Here is a 19,937-nt window from a genome sequence, read left to right as displayed (position 1 = left end):
GCTTGAAGGATAGTGAGGCGCATGCAGTAGCCGTTTCACATTATTATTTTCAATGTTAAAGTTTTCTTTCGTTACTTTGCATTATAATTTTATACGTGATCGGATGCATTGATCTCTCAAAAATGTTGACGGAGTAATCTGAACTTCGAATGAACTTCAGCTTGAAGTGGGAGAATTTGGAGTCGATTATCTATTGTAATCGTTCTGATGAAGATAGTCACTGAAATGCAGAAAACTAAGTTTCCTGAAAATGTTTCAACTTGTAAATCCACAGTTAATGGTTGAAAAAAAGAAATTATCTCAGCAAAATTTCTCGTTCATTGTGAGTTTATTCGTTCGGCCGCAGGTTCCCATCATTCTGGCTTTTAACAGATTTTTCGAACACCTTCGAATCCTTCTGACAAAGTTGGGATCTCGCTTAATCGAACACGTTTGACAATGTTCATAATACCCAAAGCGCCAAAGACCTCGACAAGCAGAATCAGACCGGCGACGAGCTTCTAATCATTTAGAAATGGTCATTTTCGAATATCCACGCGACATTTATCGGACTGTCGAAATTAGTTTCAGAACGTCCGATTCATTCCGAGCTCACGACAAGCACGCTCGCCGGAAGACGATCCTTCGTCGCAGACCGGCGGAACTTTGACAGTACGTCGAGAAAACCCCTTAGCGAAAAACCAAGGTGAAAAGCCCCTGCAGTGTCATTACAGACGTTGCGTAATAAATTGAGCATATGTCGCGTACCGCAGGCGTAGACCAATAAGGAACAGCAACGATAACGGTGAACAGACGAACTCGGTTCCGTGTAGACACACGGGCAGCTGCTTAAGGGGTCTCCGACCCCTGAAGTCGTCCTAGGCGACGTACTCGCCGTCTCGTGCAGAGTTCCGTCGTAGGCACGAGGCCGCAGCTGATCGTGAGTAGTTTTTCGCGGTACACACGCTCGTCGCCTACCCACCCTTGCGTCGAGCCTACACAAAATTGTTAGTAGGTATGCGTGTGCACAGTCTTGGACAAAAGCGCGTTGCCAACACCACACGGGGACACCGCACACGATCGCCGGTCGAAAACCTCGGCGGTCTGGCGGTTTTCATTCGACCTTCGAGGGGGATGGAAATGGGGTGAGGAGTTCACTTCTCGACGTTTCTGCCGCGCTCCTCGATCGGAGCCTTATTGTAGGAGTTCCACCCTCTCCTAAGGCCGGTGGAGGAACAATCGAGCGTCAAGAAATCACCCCGGCGAAACGGAAGGAAGGAAACAGAGGCCTTTGCTATGCATGACTCTACACATACGCAAACACATATGTATATATATGTATACATACACGTACGCGGGGCGGTTGCGTCGCGGCGATTAAGTCAAGCGACAGCTGATCTACCCTCACGACGTATAAACTTATGCCCTTACGCGAGGCGTTTCTCTCCTTGCAGGTAAATTCTCTCACAACGCCATTTACCTCCGATGTATCGCCACCCATGTGCTCATGCCACTGCATACACACGCATGCTGCTCCCTACTCCCCCCTCCGATCTAGGTTGGCGGGCCCCAAGGGCTGCTATTTTCTTCGTTGGCGCGAGCCAAGCTTTCCTCATTTGACAGATGCGGAAGTACGTTATATGCCCCGTTCGACTCGTATGATGTGGGTACATGCGTCGAACCGTACGTGCCATACACCACGTTTGTACAATTACGCCTTGACGTGTATGGCAATTAAGACTAGATACCTATCCGTGAGACGTTTTTAAATTTCTAGTCGGTAATATACGTACTTTGCTAATTGGATGCTATCTGATAATTTTATAGTTGACGGGTGGAACGGCAAAACGGTGCAAGTGCCGATATATCGAAAGTACGTTTTTTTTTTGCCGTAAAAATTTATAAAAACAATCCATACGCTCGTTCTTGCGAAACGGTATGGTTAACAAAACTTTATTCGTGATGTTATAAAAAGTTGGCACGGGAAAACGGCTTGGCTGCCAATATTATGATTTTTCAGGAGAACAAGAAACTGCCTCAAAATTGGATTGATTAATTTAAAACAAATATTATATATTACTTTTCAGAGTTTTTCAAGCTCTGTTAAATAGCCTAAACCCTGATTCAATACAGCAATCTGTTTTTGAGAAAATGACTCACGAAAATCGATTTTTTCCGTGCCACTGTAAGTCCGTGGTTTGTGTCAACTTTTTTTTTATACATTGGATGCTGATTAAAAATGCAATTACGACATCAAAATTACGAAATAGATGTGAATCGGTCTTTCTCAGCGATCAGCCTAGCCCTCATATGGGTTCTAGTCAGTTGAAAATTCGCGAAATCGCTTGACGTCACGACCGAAATAAAAAAGGACATCGCCGATATGCTCCGCTTCATGCCTCCGCAGGCTAGACTGTACTATCAGGATCTACTTCAATAAAATTGAATCACTTTACTGTTCTACTGTATTTTCGGTAAAATTTCACAATCTTATGAACAAATTATGTTCAATTTGGCACTTACACCGTTTTCGAACCTCCCTAGCTTGCCACTTTGCTCTGTAATATTTTCAAATTTGTACAAATTTGAAAATCCACAACCGGATCTTATTCTTCAAGATTCAAGCGTTCGATTTATTCTTGTTTCATAATTTTGATATCGCAATTGTGTTTCTAATCAGCTTCTAAAGTTAAGAAAATGTTGGCAGGAATCGTTGATTTAGGTACACTGACATGGAAAAAAATCGATTCTTGCCAGTCATTTCGTCGAAGGTGGATTGCCATGTTTAATCGGGATTTAGGCCATTTGAAAGAATTTGAGAAACTGTAAAAGTATTTTTGATTTTATTTTTATAAATCAAGTGATCAATGTTTTGGATAGTTATTTTACTCTCCTCAAAAATCATAATGATTTCACTTACACCGTTTAGCCGTGCCACCCTTCAGTTTGAATTAGTATATCTTCCTTCACTCGTAGAAAAAAATCAAAGCAGAGTTTCGCTGATATTTGAACGAGTTTTGAATTCACTTTCGGAATATCCCTAACACGACTATTTAGAAAAAAAAAATTTAAATATTTAAAAAATCTAAATTCAGTTTAATGATGCAAAGAGAGAAAAAAAATTAACGATAACTGTAATTATAATTCGCATATAATTTTAAAGCAGTCCAGTTTGCAAAAAATTATCATGCTGATTCTGCATTGCGGTTTACTGAAATTTCGAGAATTTCATAGTTGCAAAATAACGAATTCTCCTAAAAATGTAACGTTGCAAACTTCAAATTCGTTATTTGTAAATAGAAAGACCTCAGCAACGAGGAAAGGAAAAATGAGTGCTACCCAAATTACAGAACGTCTGCAATTAGTCATGTTGGTCATACGCGTACGTTTGGCAATTTGACTTTGTACGGAAATGGCAACACCCCCAATTAAAGGATTTTTTCTAGTCAGGCAAAGGACAATTAAGGAACTAGCAGAGAGCGTCGCCAGTCCTTTAGTTAAATTGCGTAATTGCTAGTTTCGATTATTTAGACCTTATTATCCGTCCACCAGCCTACCTGCCTCGCAGGATTTTACGACTTGTATGCAAGCCGGTGAAGGGAGGGGAGACGACAAGCCGCAATGGTCATTATGAGCATGTCGTAAACAGAAAAGGCATCGATCACCGGGACCTCATTACCTATAGCGAAAATTTGTCAAAACAATAAACCGACTTTTCAGAATTGCATTTAACTGCTGACTCAAGCAATTTTCCATATTCTGTTTTGCCGTAACTAGCATTGCAATAAACCTGTATACCTAGGTAATGAGCGCCTATACCCATAGATGGGACAAGGCTTTGGTTTATTATCTGGCAGACAATAGAGGATGTCATAACTTCGATGAAATTCATCCATATTGGTTGAGCTGTGAACCCATCTAGATTCCACATTCCACAATATCTGCGGCTTTACGGGACCGAGTCAAACTCGGATGGTACAGATATCCATGGTCACGTGATGGGAGATTGTTATTCAAAAAAATATTGATTTTCGTGTCGATAAAAGTTGACTCTGTGACTAAAAAAAAAAGCATTTTTTAAAAGGTAAGATTTCCTTACTTGACACTTTCAAATTCCGAAAAATTCAATCGTGAATAAATTTCGATTTGCGAATCGTGGACTACACGATTGAGATAATATAACGTGAAATTTTGTATCAGGATGGCGAAAAATTTGTTCAAACAAAATACCCTGTCTTTTTGCGACAAAAAATTCGAAATCCGTTAATCTTTTTCCACAAAAATTACGTAATGTGGGGTGACTTTTATGACGAAAACCAGCAGAAATTGTGCACCTTTGATATGTAAATTTGGATGAAAAAACGCATAGTATTGCGGCGTTTCGCACAAATAATTAAAAATTGAACAATGTCATTTCCGAAAGTTAACTTGGCTGAATTTACATAACGCATTGTTGAAGTTTGAAAAGAATTTATAAAAAGTTACGTTTTTTCCCTTCGTCCATCGTAATTCCCTAACATATCCCTGACTTTTCCCAATAGAAGAAATTCCCTGCCTACTCCCGGTTTTCCTGGACAATTTTCCGAAAAACGGGGTAAAAATGGTTGCGTTACCGCTACGGAAAACTTCATCTCTCGCGAATGCGTTTATATTATAAGTGATATATATACTCCATATTATTTTCCCCATAAATCCCGGCTCGAGCTTCCTCAGAGAACCGAATACCGGATTTATCTCCAGGTACACTCTGTGGCTTTAGAATACGTACATGCATACATGCGGGGCAGTGGTGAATTGCGATTGGGCAAAGATCGGAAGAAAAGTCTCCCCCCCGAAAGTACGGGGTCGTTAAATTCCTTCACACGCTCAAGAGGCGAAATGGGATGTGCCGTGGGTTTGGGGCCCAGAGGACTCGTATCGCTATCTCGGGTATTCGCTTGTAGCCGGCCGGCTATTGGGCCCCGATTGCAAAGGTGGGCCCCGATTGGCTAATCGCGTAACCCCAACGACCCCGAACGGGACCCCAAATATTCACACGAGATTCGAGCGAGTCTAGAACCGGGCCTCGCCGTCCCGGGTTCCCATACTTCGTCCTGCTGACTACAGTACCGAGCAGATGATCGCCGACGAATATCTTAAGTTTGACCTTAACTTGGTCACCGCTCGTCCGCCTGCCTTACTCGCCCCTCAATATCGTGCGGTGACCAAGCACCGGGATGAATCGATCCTATTTGTAGGGTACTTTATAAGTCTGGTTGGAAGAGAGGCAGTTTTGATCGCGTTGCATCCGGTCACTCTTCTTGCATGCATTTTTTTTTTCTTTGGTTTTTTTTTTTTTTACCAGCAACTTTCTACGAGGTCGCGATCTTTCTTCAACCAGCCTTCGTTCGGACGTAATTTCGTCTTACTTCATGGCAATGAAAATGATCCGACGCTTTTTGATGCCTGCGGGATATATTCATTTATTTCACTAAGAAGTATCAATGCAGACTGGTTATTCTTATCGTTTTTCAAAATTTATCGGAAATTGTTCACACTGTATATGTCTGAATCTCATGCTGAAGATGTAACAGGTTTTTCATATGTTATCTATTAACGAAATATAATCGTGGATTGAAAATTTAAAAAATATTTTTTCAATCAATCACATCTCTTGTACCTACCTACGACCGTTTCACATTTTAGCATCGTAAAACAATTCAAATCTTCATTCTGTCTCATTGTTGATTATTTGTCGATGAATAATTTATCTGGCGAACAAAATAATAGTAATTAACTGTTCTACTTGGGGCATTATTAAAATTTATTATGGTTAGATTTGGATTTAAAATCGGTTAAAATTTCCGAATCAGCTGAAATTCTCACAAATACGATTTTCAAAAGTTTCATATTCATTCTGTAAGTCGTTGCATATCTTCGGAGAAAATAGCAGATCATTCTTCCAATTTCAGAACAAAAATTGAAACGGAGAAAGTCCCAACGCGTCCGCGGTGAAACCGCGCTTATAACTCGCTACGTAATTTATTCAACAAACTAGATCTCGATCGATCATCCACTTGTCCTACCTTATACGCGCAAGTGACGTACTCACAGCTTATCTTTTATTTATTCTTCACGGCACTCCGACCCGATAAGAAGATTATTTCACTCATGCTTGCCGGGGTTGAAAAACGTCTTGATAACTTCTAACACTTGAAGCCCCGTGTCGCGTTTGATAGTAACGTTTCAAATCTCGCGTTATATATACGAAGACTGTGGCGTACAACTTGAGGTGTATATTTGAATTTTTTTCCTTGATCATTACACGGATATCCGTTTTATCAGTCATATTTAACTCAAGCTTTCCTCTCCATTCACCTCAAAGCGATCGGCTGTAAATAAATTGCCGGATTATTGTGGTCAATCGTCGATATACCGGATTGAAATTTCCACCGATCATGCGTAAAATTAAGAAGACAGTCTCGCATTGTACAACGCGTCGTCTTTTTGCGATCCAGGATCTCCCTCGGCGAGATCATCGCCCCGTGACACCCTCTCGGTTCGAGCGAATGAAACAATGAGATGCAGGGGATGAAGGCCGGATGTTAATGTGCGGAACTTAGAGCCTGGGTAGAGACCGTTAGCGCCGTCCGTCAAAAGTCTTGGAAGTTGGAGAAAAAATTCGGAGACAAGAATCAAAGCGACAAAAAGTATAATTGAAATTACCAGAGAGAGACAGAGAGAGAAAAAAAAAATTGGGCAGAACGGAAAGGTAAATCGGGAAGCTCTCCCCCAGTCGTTTTTCCATTTGCATTTACCCTTCGCTGGCGGCATTCCGCGGTAGTTTTACCTGTCCGACTCTCGTGGCGCCCACAGGTGGCAAATCCGCAAGGTTCTCGACGGTGTCTTCGAACTCCGGCCATTCGTCCGGGTCTCGTCGAGGCGAACAGCCGTTTATTCGGCGCTACGTTACACCGGCTCCCGAGCATCGAATGAACCTGTGCAAGACTTTCTATTTCTCTTTTTCTCCTGTTCTTCTCCTCTGTATCAATCCTTTGGCACGAATTCAGATCCAATTTCGCATTTCAAATCGTATAATCAAGCGACGCGATGCGTAGATCACTTTTTTGGAAATGTTATGGAACATCGTTTTTTTTTTTTTTTTTTTATCGTAAAATTGAATAATGTACCGTATAAATTTTTTATTGCTACTTCAAGAGGGGACTCCGATGAAATTCCAATGATGTCGAGTTTTTTGGTTTTGAAATCATTAAAAACGCGTACACTTTCATCGCCGAAGATTGACATTTTTTTTCACCAAACATACTACAGTAATTTAAATTTTCGTGGAAGAATTTCATATCATGATCACATCTTTTTGAGTCATTTCAAAAACGAAAAACTCGATATTATCGAAATTTTACCGGAGGTCATCCATAATTTGATCAGGATCTGGATCGATTGACATCATTTAGATTATTTAAACTCATTTTCTGTATCGTATTTCTCGCGCGGTCATGATAGTCATCGATGCAACGCGCAAGCGGTTTACGACGTTGCAAAATTTCCAGAATTTTCCTAATACAACCACCGCAGTTTGAACTACCGTTATAATTTCAAGGCTTGAGTTTGCTGCCCAAACTAGATGAAATCTTCCGATAATTCGAAACTGATAATTACTCGACCGTTAATTTAACCACTTGGAAAAGATTTCTGTAAATAGTTCTGGCGTTTAGATACGGAAATAGCTACATCGATAATTGTTCCAAATTATTGTTACAGTAAGGATAAACTAGTGAAAATTCTTATAGTTTAATACTTTATACAGATACAGCAAACGAAAAACTGTTTTTTAAACTTTAATTCGAGTATTCGATTACGGCGGATAATCAGATACATTTTTTTCAATTTCATCAATTGCACTTATTCTCTGCTGTTCTGCAATATCGCTGTAGAGAATTACATGCGAAGACAAGACTTTTACAGGGATCCTTGGAATTTTATTTCCCCTTTCTTACAATTGCTCCGAGACATTCGGAATAGGTATACAAGAGAAAGAAAGAGAAAAGAAAAGGAAAAAAAGGAAGCGGAAGGGTTGCCCCAAATTTAACTCGCCCCTGTTTAACGGTACTTTATTCTTACCTTGAATTTATACCTGATATGTGCACAATTCACACATGTTATTAGGATCGAGTACCGAGAACCTTACAGTCGGAATTATATGTATGTCAACCTAGGTCTCCGTACATCGTCTCGGCAGACCGTGTACGTATACTTCTTTTTCGCTAATTTCTAATCGATAACACCGCTAATTATCTCTGTGAATTTTTTTTATCGAGAACATTACGCGATCACACAAATATGCTGCAGTGAAGCTGAAATTCAATTGCAGAAATACTCAGATGCAAGTACCGTCAGACCTTATAGAAAATTCATTTCTTCGCTGCAACTTATCGCGGATTATCAAACTACCGTCTGTATTTCATATCTAGTTTGAAGATATATTGTTCGACACGAGGATATATGTGCTTTCGCCGAATATCTTCATCTTAAGGGGATACGTCAGTAAAATTGTAGAAATTGGTAATTTTTACATAAATTTTCGATCACCAATTATTGGAAAAATTAGGTGGCTAACTTGTCAGATGGCAATTTCCACTGTAACTTTTGTTCTTTACGCTCCTCCAATAACTGTGGAATTTTTTCAGAATTTTACGACGAGAATTGTAACGCAAGGAGCTTTTCGAAAAACCACTGTTTGACGTTATTTTAAATAATATCTAGCCACATATGGAACGTAACTGATTGAAACCTATTGGAAATCACTTGTTTTATTGAGCTTTATTACGAGTTAAAATTTTGAGTAAATCTTAAAAAGTCTAGAGTTTCACTGACGTAATTCCTTAATTCGTCACTCATGATCTGCTTATAATACACAAAATACCCTGAGAAATTTTTTTTTGATGATGTATTATTAGTTGGTGAATTTTGAAAACCAGTATGAAATTTTGTAATATGCTCGAGTACGAATCTAAGCGATGTAAAAATCCTGCGACGAAATATTTTACACACCAAGTGCAGTTATATGCAGTTCAATTTTCGGAATCGCGTGACGACGCTCGTTACCGTTTAATTCCGACGTTCACTTTCAGAAAATTTTTACGACACATTTGAATACACATAGTAAAAGTATGCATGTCTTGTGATAAATTGTCAGAAAAAAATCTTTAATCTGATAGACTTGAACCTGTAACAGCATCGCAGGAGAATTCCCAGAGTTCAACGAACTCCTAGAATATCAGGCGACTGGGTAAAATTTGGCGTGTGTGAGAGATAGAGAGTGAGAGAGAGAGAGAGAGAGAGAAAAAAAGAAAAAGAGAGCGAGCGATAGGGGGGAGGGGGGGGGGACAAGGTAGAATCCAACGATCGAGAGACAGAGGCTGGTTAAAAATTTGATTTTTCGCACTTTGTCGGTATTTCGGAGATCCAGCTACTACCCGTTTCGGGGATTTTCTCGGTACATACATACCGTTTTGTACGTGCACACATGTATTCACGTATTAGAGGCGTATTACGATGCAGCGGCGCGCAGAGGAGTATGAGGACATAGAGGGAGGTATAAGATACCTGTCGTGTGAAAATCCCCGAAGAATGTGAGGGTGGTCCGGGAGATCAGGTGAAGCATTGTGATCAAAGAATGGAAAAACCGGGCCTCGAGTCGTCGTACCTGCTGCATCCTGAAGATTTTGGGCCCTTCGGGGATTCTTCTGTTCCCCGCCTCGCGGCTTTCTCGTACATCGTGCTTGGCGATATTCGCTCGCAAATTTGGCCGTATAGATTGGTAAAAAAAAAAAAAAATAAGGGAAAATTCCCCGTATGTGATTAGAAAAGTTTTGATTGGCCGAAGACGGGAAGAAATCGCTGCGTCAGACATCACCGAGCTCTGTCTCAAAAGATTTTGGAAATATACGACAAATGCATTCACGGATTTAACTCGGAATAATTCATGAGTGATTACGGGCTCTACCCGGTGATAGAAACGCGAGGCAGGCTTTCGGCCGATCGAATCGAACCGTGCCCGTAAGTAAATCGAATCCGTGAATCGTACGGTGTGCAAGCGGTTTTCGTGGTCTGCAACTATAATATCTAGGTGATAAAAATCTCTGCCTGCAACCGTGAACTTTGTGATCTCTCATGAATCGTGAGATAAGTTAGGTATATTTATGTATATAAGTCGAGCCTCGGGGTGCTGCAATTTTTGGTAAGTTCCTTCCGGTGCAATTAAATTTTTTTTTTCTTCATCAAAAATATCTTTAACGATCGGGCAATAATTAAAACCATGTTTGTCCGATGCGTCATGCGAATTGCTAACAATAAGTAAAATGATAGGACTTTGTACCCGATGACACATCGAATTACCCTCATCGAAATCCGGCCGTCGTTCGACCCTCCCGATTTTGGCCAGGCATTGATTTCGGAGATAATAGGGCCCAAGTATAATTAAATGGGACACATAAACGGCCCCCCAGAGCTTCGGCTCCTCGTCGCCGGTGCAGTTTCTGCTGTACCGAGGGGCTCCGTTGATACCTCGGAGGAAGGAGGGCCGACAGTCCTATCGCGGTAGGGAAAAGGTTTAGGCGGGACCTCCGCCGGCTCCCCATTGGCCCGCCCTTATCCCTACTTTCGGCTGTCGGGGCATATAAATACTCCCGGTTCCCGTCCACGAGACATCATTCGAGCTTCGGAGTTTGCTCAGTCAAGTGAGTTTCCTTCTAAGTGGAAAAGGTTATCGTGTTGCGCCCGTAGTTTTCGAATTGTGTAGTCTTTCAGTTGTGCAGTGTGTAGTTCGAATACGTAAGTATTCTGACTACTCAAAGCGAATAATAGTGAGAAATAAACAGACGAATATTGTTCAGTTATCAGTTTCTACAATTGTTTATTCTCGTTGTAACGGTGATTATAGTTTGTGTCAATGATGCATTGGAGAAAGGTTTCGAAATCGTCCTCGGAAATGTACGATTGCACAAGGTATATTATAAATTTGTAACAATATATATAACCAACATCTATTATATGTGCATGTATGTACCGTATATTACATGTTGCGGATATATTTATTCACGAGTCATACGAAATATTGTACGTATAATATTAAAATATTATAAAATTTTTACAAAACGTACAATGATCGGATATAGAATCTCGATACCCTGGATTTACGCGTATTTATGAATGCATTGATCTCCGGGAAGCGATAAATCTGACCTTGTGTGAAAGAAAAGTAAAGTGAAGAAAATCGAGTTCACCCCTGTTGCTAATTTTTTATTTTTTTTCCTTTCTTTTTATCATCTCGCGCCTCGATATTATCGTCTATCGTCTCGTATTCTCTATATTTCGTTCGATCTTGCAGTTGCTTGTTATCAGATTATATACTAGCAGAAACTACATTTGTTGTCGCGTAACATTTCTTCTTGGGTTATACCTGTTGCGGTAAATTTATTAAATAAAAAAGAAAAAAAAAATTGGAAAGATAGGAAATGTATCGAGACATTCGGTGTCGTCAACGATCAAATTGTCACCCTCGTGTCTTAAAGAGCGCTAGATGATAGCTAGACATTAGTTAGTACAAAAAGTGATCGACACATCGTTGCTGGGTTCGCGCGCTAGTGTTCCTCTCGTCTCTCTCCCCTCCCCGTAATCGGCATATTTCTCTCTCTGGGTCGTCACTACCGTCGAGCTTGTTCTCAGTTGCCTGGAGTCGGCCAGTGGGAAGGGTGATATATACTAGTGAGAAGGCCTACACGAGAAACGATAAAAAGAGATGGTGAATTTTCAGTCGAGTCGAAGGAACCACGGAGTCTATTGATCGTAATAAGCAATATTTCCGCAGTGTCGGTACGAGTTTTGTTCAAATTTAATCAACAGCAACAATTTTAACACCTTGCAATTGTGTAGAGTTCGCACTTTGGTTGTGTCTTGGATGTTTGATTTTTGAAATTTTTTTTTTTTTCATCTTCCATTTCTATCGCTGTTTAGTCGCTCTATTATTCGTAGACAGTTTTGTGATTCATAGTTTTATTATCTATTTATCCCTCTGTACGCACAAAAGCAGTGTAAAATTTTTTTCGTTTTCCCTGCCGCACAACGTTCACAATTTTATATCCGTAGTTTTTTTTCACCTTCTCTATTTGTCGTAGACTCCAAATTGTACTTTGTTTTTTTTTCCCGAATTTTTGCACTTCTCGCTAGAAATCTACGCGGGTACATCAATTTATTATGAAATACGCAACACATTTGTGGTGACTGCTAGTAGTTTTAGCGCGCTTTTTCTTAGGTTATGTTAGGTTATGTTACACGGCTGCTCAGGAAGCACGCTGGGATTGCCGATCAGAGTTTCTCTTTTTTTTCCTTTTTATATGGTTAATTCCATTTTGCACCGTAAGCGGGGTTCCGTTTGGCTCTGTAAAAATAATACTCCTTTTAAATCCAAGCCCAATTTCAAATGTTGAAGTAAGTAATACGGTGTTTTTTCAATCTATTTTCAGACTCTTCAAAAATGCCTTCAAACTTACTCACAGGACACATGAAGCGACCGTAAGACGATCGCTGGCCCGTCGCCTTGTTGGCATGACGTCGCAAGACCTTACCAACTCTGAAATAGTGCTGCCATCTTCCTCCGGCAAGGAGAACGGATTCGCACTCCGTAGATCCCAGACCTCCAAAAGTAGTCCTCGAAAGGTAAGAAAAATGATCTGTATTATCGATTTTACTTTGCCCGGGCTCGTTCAAACAACCAGTGAAAACGTCGCGTATTTTTTCCATTTCCTTCCGTTCGTATTTTGTCAGTTTCATAAGCGTAATAAGAGTTTCTATACGCAAAAAATTCGCTGTCAGAAATTAGCTCTTTTTTTATCCCTCGTATGATGCGTTATTTTTCATTTTTTCAAGTTCTCCAAATATCGAATCAGTTATCGAAAAAAATTTTTGTCGGTAATTTATTGCGCACAACTTGAAGTCTGCATCAGCTTTCGTGTAATGTATCATTTCTTATATAATATTTCTGCAAGCTATATTTGTATCTTGTCAAATCGATTAGATTAAAGTTTCAAATGGAGCGTATAACCGTGAAATTTTATCGTCGTTATAAAAATTTAATTCGTTCAACGTGTTTCCTGTGCCTTTTGTTTCTGCTTTCTTTATAATTCTACCCGTCGTTTTTATCCCATCAAGTATTTAAACGAGCTAATTGAGAACTGATAATATCTTGAAATCTCGATGAATCAACATCGATATTACCGTGACTGTACTTCTGTTCCGTTTTTACAACCACTTTCCGCGGAGATATCGTTGATTTATTTTATTTTATCGTTGCTGCACAGATATGCGCGTGTGTTCATCTCGAATCTGAATACATAATTTATTCACGGTCAATTAGCCGCCGTATCGTTGTCCACGTGCAGCATTATGCAGATATTTGGTGAAAAACCGTCGCGTGGCTGCAGCGTGAGCAAAGGCGTTTCATGTGTACAGCTGTCCCTTTAATTTGAAACGGTTTACGCACGGGCCGCAATAAACAAACATCCTCTATCAAATTTGCATTCGATCATAGATTCGAAATGTTGGGGAAGCGACACGCCAACTCGGAAGTATTATACCGATACAAAGATCTGACTCGCGATTATATACGTTCTTTCGACCGATGTGGATGCATTTTACACGTGTGATACGAGATCTCGAATGCTCACTGATTTTTCGATAATTTATTCAGCACCTTGCCCCAATCGCGCTGCTCATTCATTTCCGTCCGCATAGTATCACTCGGCATGCAAGGTTTGATTAAATAGGTACCGGGCTATTTCAGATTAACCGCTGTCGACGACGTGATTTTAGTATCGATTTCAGACCGGAAGTCAGGTAAACCCAATCGTAAATTTACAACCGACCAACTACTTTGAAAGGCTCTCATATCTTGTCGTCACAGCTTTCCTTACGGACGGTTCCGTTAAGAATAAAATAATTACATATTTTGTACGATGAAAATTATAATTATTGAAGAAATTTATTTTCCATTTCAATCAGCCAAAGCCCTAAGATTTTTTCGTTTAATATTTTACCTTTTTGCAACAATGATATAAGACGTCTGTGAAATGCTAAGCAAACTTTGTAGATACGCATTGATTCAACGACATCTAACAATATTTGTTTATTATTTATTTTCAAGCTTCCCGCACCGGTAAAATCCCGTGCGCCTCTGGAGGATTGGGATCCGAACAGCCAGGACAGTGGATATGGGACGAATTATCCTGACAAGGATGACGTCAAATGTCAGGATCAGTTCAGGTTTGCGGAACCATTGGGTGTCGCTCCGAGACGTTCTTCCGCCGAGTCCGGAAGTCCGTTGCGATCCCCGCATAGATCACCGGTCAGAAACATCCGACCTCCGTTCTTCAACAGCCTTTCATCCGGCTCGGAAAGCATGGACGACGGTTTCACAGAGCTCGTCGACATGGAAAATCTGGACGAGGACACGCAGCTACCCTGCGGATTGTCCTCGCTTCTCTCCGGTCAGATTATGGCCGAGAAGCCGACGGAGTCCGAGCTCACAACGCCGGAAGGCCGCCCGAAGCCTTCCATGCGGCGTTCGCTCTCTCTGCAGAACGAAAACGTCACACCTCAGAGCTCGAAGGTCAGATCCTGCCTGTTCAGATCTCCGACCGCGATATGCTCGGTGTCAAGATTATCCTTCGACGACAGCCCACGGATGAATTCGTCGCCCGTATCGCCGCCACCAAAATCGTTCAAGAGACCTGAACCACCGACAAACGCCAGCCCAGCATTCGTCAAGAGATCTAGGAAATCTAACAGCCTGCAGGATATATCGGAGAAAACTACCAGCCCACAGAAGCCATCCCTTCAGAGATGCTTTTCGGAGACTGAGGCGCACGCTCTCATCAAATCTGCGATTCACAGAAGTACAACCGACGCCGATCTCACCGGAGATTTCAGCAAACAGTGCATACTTCCATTGGCCGAAGGACAGCACGAAGATCTTAAATCGATATCCTCGAGCACATTGGCGGCGCTGATTCGCGGAGAGTTCACCGATCGTGTAAGGTCTTTCAAGATTGTTGACTGCAGATATCCATACGAATTTGAAGGAGGCCACGTCGAAGGCGCCTTAAACCTCTTCAGCAAAGACATGATCGAACAGCATCTACTCGAACCGTTGACGAATGTTCCGGAAATTCAATCGGACGCAGAAAAGCGGGACATCGTTGTTTTTCACTGTGAATTTTCCTGGGAAAGAGGACCAAATCTTTCCCGTTTCCTTCGCAACATAGACAGACAACGTAACAAGGAACACTATCCGGCGCTCCATTATCCAGAGGTATATCTCCTTCACGGTGGATATCAACAATTTTACAATCAGCAGAAGGAACTCTGCTCACCCCAAGGATACAGACCTATGCGGCATCCCGATCACGAAGCAGATTTGCGCCAGTTTCGCAGCAAGAGCAAGAGTTGGCAAGGCGAAAAATCGCGATTAAACAGTTCCTCTGCCCGTACTAATCTGAAGCGACTCGGTTTGTAGAGTTCTGTGACATTATAGCTTAATTCATAAAATAAATACGATATGTGATCTCGAGTGTGAATGTGTAAAAAATAAATAGCTGAGAATTAAAAAAATAAGTTTGAAGAGTTGGACTTCAAGTGCTGTTCTTTTTTTCTCGCTTCATATCTAGGGAAATATTAAATATATTTTCTAGATTTACGAAAATACCTGTTTTTGTACATATGATAAATTTTAAGTATACGCATATATATGTATATGAATGTGTGTGTGTGTGTACGTATGTATGTATCCATATATATATATATATATACATGTATATATATATATATAGTATCAAGCAAGTACAAGAAGCAAAATAGAACACCTAATACAGATCATTAATCACTCGTAGTAAAATATTGGAGATTAATTATAATGCGAACCGAAAAATTAAATATGTACATAAGATTATTACTGCCTCAATTTTAACGATGGCAAAAGCAATAGCCTGATTGTAGATGATGGCAAAAGCAATACAGCTGTACACAGGTGTCATGTTCACAAATTTTAATGCTTATATAAAATTGGGCAGGCATCCCACTGTACATATATGACACTACTCCGGATGCAGCTACTTTTCCTAAGTCCAAAAATGCGAAGAATTGAAACGAATCGCGGTATAGGTAGTCTTGGCATAACTTCGGTGAAAAATGCATTGATTACGAATCTAATTGAATTTCTGTATCAAGAATAGTGTTATATGGTGATGTATTATTAATCCTTCCATGAATATATTTTACAAAATTGAATATTTTTTGTTCTCGTTTTTCCCCCAATTACTTGTTTCTCCCCCTTTTCTCTGGCCTGATCCATAAAACATATATGAACTGATTTCATAACATGTGCAGAGTTTTGAAAATCCTTTCTGTGGTTCTTTCCTCTCTCTTTCGCTCTTCTCTTATTCTGATACTCAAACTAAATGATTCCATTCTCATAGTTATTTTATAATGCGATAAACGCTATTCTATGTAAGAATATAATTTCTAATCCTATAATATTTTCTTCAGATATTTATTGATCATCTTTTACTTCTTCCGCATCCCATCCAATATCCCTGTTGTAATCACGGCAGGAGTGTTGGTCATTTTCACTGAATTCTAGGCTCGTTTCTCCAATTATTCGTACTTCAGTGGATACATACAGAGATGCTTTGTGAAAGCTGAGATCATATAATTGAGAGAACCAGATTTCATTACATTCAGTGAATGATATCGCTAAAAAGATATTAAATGATAATTTGCCTGAGATGAGTGTCCCCATGGTAGAACGAATACTAGGTATGAGGTACAACATCGCGCGCACATCACCGATCCCACCAACGATCGGTGGTTTTCAAATATGATAACATCGTTTCTTGAATAGCTGTATTTAATTGAGTCTTAAATTGAAATTAAAGTTGAATGCATGCAAAAAAATCATTTCGCAGAGATCATATATAAGTGATCCATTTTTAGTTTTTCAAGATCTACATGTGGAGAAAATATCCTTATCGGTAAGGCATTTTTTCATATATGTAATAGACTGGAGTAAGCATTCTGACACGTGAATTTTTCCAACCTAGATTTTCCAAGTTCATATTATAGATACTTAGTTATACGTCTTTGCCTAAAATTGTGCGAAAAACTTTTTTACTTGATCAGAAAGAAATAACAATATACCTAGTAGGATTGACGTAATTGAATGTTTCTGCACTGTGAACATTTAAAAATTTACTAAAAGATGAAGTTTTCCGACAGCGTATAACAAAAACGCGAATCCATATGAAATAGATATTTATCATTATATCATCGATTCAGAACAAAATTTCGGATAGAATCCCTTCTTGCAAGACCATTTCAAATGCTCAGCTCCTCAGCGTTAAAATTTCTAATGGCGGATATTTATACTTCTCAAATAACGACAAGCTTTCGGACTCACACTTTTCATGCTCATTGCAGCTGATATATCTTCAACAGTCCATTTTACTTTCGTTTTACCCTCGATCAAAACCGTGATTTGCATGGCAGTGGAAATCATTTTTTGTACGTAGTGATACTTTTTTCATCCTGTGCAATGTTCACCCTTCCATTTTTTTAATCCACTTACTGTCCTGTGACTCGGTTCGTTATAATTTCTCGTTCAAATTGTCAATGATTTCTTTGTCACGAAATCTTTCGTTTTTCAGCTGTAACTCTTAGCCTTACTTTTTTATAATTTTTTTTTTTTTTTTGGCAAAAATTGTTGGTCCTAAATTTGATTTGTGTGATCTTGTCTAGACTAATTGAACCGAAAGGAACTTAGAAAACGCAGCAAAAAAGTCTAGCACCAACAGCAGAGAAATGATGGATAAAATCCTATGTTTTTCGTCTTTGACTTTTTGTACGTTGCTCACAGCGTTTTGGGACTGCGCTTAATCGATTTCTCTCGCAAAATTACGGCGAAATAGTGCATCAAAGAATTGATTCCATCACTTTTCAAATTCGCGAAAATTTTCGCCAAAAATGAAGACAGTTGCCCTAACGCAGATATTTACACTTGATTGATCGTCAGAATCGATTTGTATGATCCTGTCTCGACTAATTCGATCCCCAGGAAACGCTGCAACGTACCAATCAGAGCGTAGAACCATCAGCACATGTATAACGAAAAAAATCTCATTTTGTGAACGTATTTTTAATGCGTTGCTCACGGCGTATTGGGACTGCACCTAATCGATTTCTCTTGCAAAATTACGTCGGAATAATGCATGAAAGAATTTATTCCAGCACTTTTCAAAATCGCGAAAATTTTTGCCAAAAATGCAAAGGGTTAGCCTTACCGTTGACTGAACAATATAAAGACAGTTGCCCTAATGGGCTTTGGTGTAACAGCCGAAAATCGTCGTGCGCTTGCGCTCCCTGAGATGTTCCAATGATAGAGTTGAGAACTTATTGCAGAACATCAGAGGGTTCCGGATTTCGACATGCTGCTGGCTGCATTCACCTTCCCAGTAACACTGTCTTCGCAGTGGTAAGCCCAAGCCAGTACTTAGCCTGTGTGTACTTACCGAGTTGTCGGCGATACAAGAAATTAATGAGAATAAATTTCTTCAAACATTCGTAGAAAAACAGTGATTTAATTAAAATATAGGTACTCGAGAGAAAAATTTATACTTAAATCATGAATAATAGTAGATCAGATGTAATAACGAAGCAGAGACCAAAGAGTATACATATTCATCATACATAGTATTAAAGGTCGAAACCAAAGCTTGGATGTCGGATGTTCAGAAAGTGACGTCACCCAATTTTTTTTTTCTTTTGACGTAATCGATTTGAAATCGGCTAGCAGAATTCCTCAGTCTGGAAACAGCCGCGCAGTGGAGCGGACGGGTGAGAATCGCGCTCCGCAGATTTCGAGTACCGGGTTCTCTACCTCCTCGATCCTGCGCTCCGGATCCGCTACCTGGTGGAACTTGACTTTCAGGACAAGCGCTCCGTAGTTCTGGCTGTCCAGGTCCCTGAGCTAGTGACTTATGACCTTCAGGACTAATTTTCCGTAGTTCTGGCTGTCCAGGTCCTTGACTAGTAATTGTAATTATATTTGATCTAAAATTTTTTAAACTTGTCACGTTAAAACAAAGTATTTCAATTCATTTTTCCCGCAAGAACAAATTCAGTAGCTATGAATGCGCTAATAGAATTCATGATGTTATAAATTGATTAATTGATTATATTATTACTCACGCGATATTTTTGATACGTTCTTATACTGAAGATATTTATTACTATTCCAGGTATATCCGTGGTGTTTATCGGTGGTTGTTGGAGGTGGTTGGCGGTGGTTGGTGGCGGTCAGAGGTGAACGAGGAGAAGGACAAGGAAGACGAGGAGAACAAGATGGACGAGGAGGACGAGGATTTGTGCTCGGTGAGTAAAACACTTTTATAATATTTGATGGCAATTGTAATTATATTTTACATGAAATATCTCAAACTTGTCATGTTTACAATAAATTGTTTCAATTCATTTTTCACGCAAGCACATATTCAGTAGCTTTAAACGCGCTAATGAAATTTATGACATACTGATTAAATAATTAATTATAATAATACTTACATAATATTTTTGATGTGTTCTTAGTCTGAAAATATTTATTACTATTCTAGGTATAATCCGAGGTGGTTGGCGGTGGTTGTTGGATGTGGTTGGCGGTGGTTGAAGGTGGTCGCAGGTCGACGAGGAGGAGGACGAGGAAGACTAGGAGAAGAAGGTGGCTGAGGATTTGTGCTCGGTGGGTAAATCACTTTTTTAATATTTGATGGCAATTGAAATTATATTTTATCTAAAATATTCCAAACTTGTCATGTTTACATTGAATTATTTCGATTCATTTTTCCGCAAGCACA

The 19,937-nt window shown here is 39.9% G+C and overlaps 1 protein-coding gene and 1 long non-coding RNA gene across 9 annotated transcripts in view; one reads left to right on the top strand and one right to left on the bottom strand.

Moving 5' to 3' along the window:
• LOC107220224 (M-phase inducer phosphatase) overlaps positions 1-16,320 on the top strand; it is an 89,451-nt gene extending 73,131 nt beyond the window's left edge. For 4 of the 7 annotated variants that reach the window (XM_046744337.1, XM_046744336.1, XM_046744339.1 and 1 more), the window contains exons 4-5: positions 12,504-12,696; positions 14,180-16,320. In XM_046744337.1, the coding sequence (XP_046600293.1) occupies positions 12,504-12,696; positions 14,180-15,550 (1,564 nt within the window). In that variant the 3' untranslated portion in view covers positions 15,551-16,320. Of the gene's footprint in view, positions 1-10,770; positions 10,987-11,714; positions 11,854-12,503; positions 12,697-14,179 lie in introns of those variants that run through there. The other 3 variants (XM_046744340.1, XM_015658724.2, XM_046744341.1) reach the window with 3 other exon arrangements.
• On the bottom strand, positions 12,367-12,605 carry LOC124295211. 2 transcript variants are annotated; one of them, XR_006905115.1, is made up of 2 exons: positions 12,535-12,605; positions 12,367-12,418 (listed from the first exon to the last, which is right to left on the bottom strand). It is a non-coding gene; the product is annotated as an uncharacterized LOC124295211 (long non-coding RNA). The 2 variants fall into 2 exon arrangements; XR_006905116.1 differs by having other exon boundaries at positions 12,531-12,599.
• Positions 16,321-19,937: the final 3,617 nt, after the last annotated feature.

The sequence above is a fragment of the Neodiprion lecontei genome, chromosome 6 (genome assembly GCF_021901455.1).
Source record: "Neodiprion lecontei isolate iyNeoLeco1 chromosome 6, iyNeoLeco1.1, whole genome shotgun sequence".
In the NCBI taxonomy this organism is placed as follows: Eukaryota; Metazoa; Arthropoda; class Insecta; order Hymenoptera; family Diprionidae; genus Neodiprion; species Neodiprion lecontei.
This window is presented reverse-complemented; position numbering and strand designations above follow the sequence as displayed.